The sequence below is a fragment of the Mizuhopecten yessoensis genome, unplaced genomic scaffold (genome assembly GCF_002113885.1).
Source record: "Mizuhopecten yessoensis strain PY_sf001 unplaced genomic scaffold, ASM211388v2 scaffold10937, whole genome shotgun sequence".
NCBI classification, from domain to species: domain Eukaryota; kingdom Metazoa; phylum Mollusca; class Bivalvia; order Pectinida; family Pectinidae; genus Mizuhopecten; species Mizuhopecten yessoensis.
In genome coordinates this window covers 360573-365875 of record NW_018408796.1, presented here as the reverse complement: position 1 = coordinate 365875, position 5303 = coordinate 360573, and the positions used below count along the sequence as shown (strand labels likewise).

The 5303-nt window shown below is 36.0% G+C and overlaps 1 protein-coding gene across 1 annotated transcript in view; it reads right to left on the bottom strand.

The window, feature by feature from the left end:
• Positions 1-713: 713 nt before the first annotated feature.
• The window catches only part of LOC110463856 (caspase recruitment domain-containing protein 11-like), a 37660-nt gene continuing 33070 nt past the window's right edge, over positions 714-5303 (bottom strand). Inside the window, exon 25 of the mRNA XM_021518758.1 lies at positions 714-2152. Within this exon, the coding sequence (XP_021374433.1) occupies positions 1863-2152 (290 nt within the window). The 3' untranslated portion in view covers positions 714-1862. The remainder of the gene's footprint in view (positions 2153-5303) is intronic.

Genomic DNA, 5303 nt, shown 5'->3' with positions numbered 1-5303 from the left:
ACTCTATTTGATGTGGTAAAAAACATATGTACCGATTTCACTAATCTTAGTGATGCAGACAAATTCAAGTACTTAATGTCTTCTGAGGAACTACAAATACCACTAGCAAATGATTTGTATAAAATGTACAGACGTCGCAGTTCTTTGTGCGTCTAGTATTTTACTATAATGCAAATAATTAATTAGTGTCTCGTAAGCCGTATCCGGCTGAGTATCACATTAAATTACATGTTTTATTTAAAAATACATTTTTTTTTACCAGGGATCAATGCAGGGGTTTGGTTTATAAGTGGGTAAGCTCCCTTTAACTTTGAAATATTCTTAAATATATTAAAGCCATTGATCAATGTTTAAAGTTTATTTTTCTCTATCGTGTTTTAAAGTTGTAAATGTACCTTTGAGATGGGACTTCGAAAAGCCCTCGCTGGTAGGGACTGGCCCAACCGCTTGAAGCTAATCGTTTTCTCAATTTCCTTTTAACCTGTTATAACCATAGGTCATAGACCTTGAAATATTATTTAATTTGTTAATTATTGATCAATACTAAAATTTTGCCCTTTTAACCGTGTTTTAAACTATTAAATGTAACCTTAAGAAGGGACCTCGAAAAGCCCTCGCCGGTAGAGCTCTCCCCAACCGCTTGGAGCCAATCGGTTTCTCAATTACTTTCAACCTGTTATTCCTTTTTTTAAACTGATAAAAAATATATTTTATTTTTAAAGTTACATCGTATGATTGCAGTGGCGCAGAGCGACCTGTCTTCGCTGGTAGGGCTCTCCCCAACCCTAAGGTAGCGCACTTTGAGTCACTGCAACCTACATGTTAATAATAATAAGAAGGGTAGTCTCACAATAATCTAATGTCGATATTGATCCCTATTACAAGGGGTTTTTTTTTATGTTAAACAAACTATTTTAAGTTCTAGGAAACAGCCAACTGCAAGTATTTTATATGTACCAATGGAATTGATTTATATTTTGTACAAGTATTTTATATGTATTAATGAACATAAATGTAATTGTGATATGTGACACTTAAATAAACAAATTGAACTTGAACTTGAACCTATGAAAGGTGACACCTTGTTCGCTAAAATCTTTCAAGCGGAAAGTCTACGATGGCCCATGCTTTTCATGTGTGTCGTGAATTACACCAGTGATTTGTCAAAAAAAAATAATCTGTCACGTAAAAAACCGTAATTCTTTTATCACCCACTGACGACTGAAAACTCAAAAATCATCACCAATTCGCATTTTCATTAGGCCGAGACTGTCACTAGTTTGCAGGGAAATGGCTGGTGGCATGCTCCATGCTTAAGTGTCGCTACATAAAGCTGTAGGACAGTTGTTGACAACAATAAAACTGGGTCGACATCCTATCCTCTACTGTTCAAACTGTTCAATGAATTCACTGATACCAAATTGAATAAATTTGTAACATAAATGATATAAATGATCTCACCTCAAAGAAGTGTTCACCTTTCGTTTTTACCTTTTGTTAGTATATTTTAAACACGTTATTTTAATCAGAGTTGAAATCATTTAAAAACTGAGATACAAAGGTGCTGACGAGTGATAGGTTTTCCAATATATTTTTTAAACAAATACTCGAACAGTAAATATGTCCCTTTCAAAGACTCCATTTTAAAACCTTAATACTTGTTGGTTTCTACTACAATTCATATACTTCTATTATGCAGGTTGAAAGACATACTGATTGTTTTGACATTTTATTAAAACCTATCAATCTCTTTTTTTCTGTGACTATTGACGAGAACAGTTCAATGCACTTTCTAGTCTCTCGTTTTGAAGTAAAAGCTTGAATCTAGTCTATTCAACACCTGCTAAACCGCTTGTTCAGGTTTAATCTGTAGAAAATGAGCGGAAAATATTGGCGCTTCGAGCCCAATGGCTGCGACTGTCATCAAGAGACAAAGCAGAAAAAGGTTGCGGGCTTTCTTGCTGGTCGTCTGAGTACACATTAGAAAGCTTTGAGTGACAGATGAGGCTCTGGAACTTCCACTGATCCGCTGGGGTAAGGCTTTGTTTTCCTAGCCAGCACACACGGTCTTGATATCGTGAGATTCTGGCACACAGACACCGTAATAAACTGGCACGGTCCTTTACCTCAGGGCTGGGTATGTCTATTGTGTCTGTAGCAGAAATCAATTTTGATCAAATGATGCCTTCTATATGTTTTTCAATGAACAATATTTAGCCGAACTATTAATAATCTTGAAAGATGCCCTTTGAAATTGCTAAATTGCAGAGGAAAATTACATAAATGATTGAATTACATAAATACAGGCATCTGTCAATACAACTTATCCCTGAAGCTGGTTTCAGCTTCACTACTTAACACATTCAATCGTTAAAGCAGTAGGTTCTGAAGCGGCTTTGTGGCAGATATGTTAATGATATTTAATATGTCCAGTAATTTGCATTGGAATGCCTGTACTATAGTTATAAGAATCAGTCTAAATGTCACCCTTGTAAAATACTAGCCGCCCCCTACCGACTCAGCTACATAGAACCTTCTCTTTATCTAATTTGGTAGAGCGTAAGGCTAGTAAATGAGAGGTCCCCGGTTAGACTCCTAGCGGAGGTATTGAAAAACATGAACCTAAAACATATGGTACAGCCATATAGCTGTCCTTCTGGTAATAGATACAGCCATATAGCTGTCCTTCTGGTAATAGATACAGCCATATAGCTGTCCTTCTAGTAATGGATACAGCCATATAGCTGTCCTTCTAGTAATAAATATAGCCATATAGCTGTCCTTCTAGTAATAGATACAGCCATATAGCTGTCCTTCTGGTAATAGATACAGCCATATAGCTGTCCTTCTAGTAATAGATACAGCCATATAGCTGTCCTTCTAGTAATAGTTACAGCCATATAGATGTCCTTCTAGTAATAGATACAGCCTTATAGCTGTCCATCTAGTAATAGATACAGCCATATAGCTGTCCTTCTAGTAATAGATACAGACATATAGCTGTCCTTCTAGTAATAGTTACAGCCATATAGATGTCCTTCTAGTAATAGATACAGCCTTATAGCTGTCCTTCTAGTAATAGATACAGCCATATAGCTGTTCTTCTAGTAATAGATACAGCCATATAGATGTCCTTCTAGTAAAAGATACAGCCATAAAGCTGTCATTCTAGTAATCGATACAGCCATATAGCTGTCCATCTAGTAATAGTTACAGCCATATAGATGTCCTTCTAGTAAAAGATACAGCCATGAAGCTGTCATTCTAGTAATAGATACAGCCATATAGCTGTTCATCTAGTAATAGATACAGCCATATAGCTGTCCTTATAGTAATAGATACAACCATTTATATGACCTTCTGGTAATAGATACAGACATATAGCTGTCCTTCTAGTAATAGATACAGCCATATAGCTGTCCTTCTAGTAATAGATACAGCCATATATGTGTCCTTCTAGTAATAGTTACAGCCATATAGATGTCCTTCTAGTAATAGATACAGCCATATAGCTGTCCATCTAGTAATAGATACAGCCATATAGATGTCCTTCTAGTAATAGATACAGCCATATATCTGCCCTTCTGGTAATAGATACAGCCATATAGCTGTCCTTCTAGTAATAGATACAGCAATATAGCTGTCCTTCTAGTAATAAATACAGCCATATAGCTGTCCTGCTAGTAATAGATACAGCCATATAGCTGTCCTCCTAGTAAAAGATACAGCCATATAGCTGTTCTTCTAATAATAGATACAGCCATATAGCTGTTCTTCTAATAATAGATACAGCCATATAGCTGTCCTTCTAGTAAAAGATACAGCCATATAGCTGTTCTTTTAATAATAGATACAGCCATATAGCTGTTCTACTAGGACTCATCGATGATATTAGGGGTCGAAAATCCAAATTGTCCTAATCTACTGTTGAAACAGAAGGGAAGGTACGTAACACCCATTAATTATATAAATCGATACATAGAGGAGTACTGCTTGATTTGAAATTGATAATAACGATTAAAGTAAGAATCGTTTCTAACTACTCCTATGACAAAACTGTGGCCATCAACGTTACGTCGACCCTCGGGGACTATCCACCAGCCGAGTCTACCACCCCGTGTCTAGACATATGAACCTAGGACACACACGTGACACAAATAAGGAAGAAAGCCAAACAAGAGTTTTACTTTTTACCTCTCCTGTGATATTGTATTGTTCAGAAAAGAAATGTTATGAGAGGGATGAGTGGATAGAAACTGACATACCACGTTATTCACTTTAAAAAACATTGAATGCTACACACAATTTAAATTGTAATTACCGATGAATTGAATAGTTACAATGTATAAAGTTTTCATATTAATGCTAAAATATAATTATAGTAACTTTTCTTTATAATAATCTATCTAGAACCTAAACTTGGTATCAATAGCGATTTCTTCAAAAGCACAAGAACTAAACAAAGCAAAGATTACATTGGTCTTGTCCAATACACGTAGATCATATTCTTTAAAAATATTTTTTATGATAGTTTTGTATCATTTTGAGTGCCATAAGACAAAATGAAAGAACTCACATTAGAGCATGGACAGTTTTAACCTCTGTTTTGGTTTACAGTAATAGAGGCAATAATAGATGTTCTACTGGTTTTAAAGGCAGACTAGAATTCTAGACATTTACTGTCTCTGAAATGCGAATGGAGTTTAACTTCTTCAGGACCAAAAGAGCTAAAACTAATGAAAGAATCCCTCATATTTGCCTAGGATTCAAGCTGATAAATATCCACGCCTTGTAAAAAGGAAAGACAACCGTTCCTATCCGAGATATACACTCTACATTAACAGTCTGCTAACCGTAAGTATACACACTACATTACCAGTCTGCTAACCGTAAGTAAGACCAACCGTTCCTATCCGAGATATACACTCTACATTACCAGTCTGATTACCGTAAGTAAGACCAATCGTTCCAATCCGAGATATACACTCTACATTACCAGTCTGCTTACCGTAAGTAACACCAACCGTTCCTATCCGAGATATACACTTTACATTACCAGTCTGCTTATCGTAAGTAAGACCAACCGTTCCTATCCGAGATATACACTCTACATTACCAGTCTGCTAACCGTAAGTAAGACCAACCGTTCCTATCCGAGATAAACACTCTACATTACAAGTCTGCTAACCGTAAGGAAGAACAATCGTTCCTATCCGAGATATACACACTACATTACCAGTCTGCATACCGTAAGTAAGACTAATCGTTCCTATCCGATATAAACATACTACATTACCAGTCTT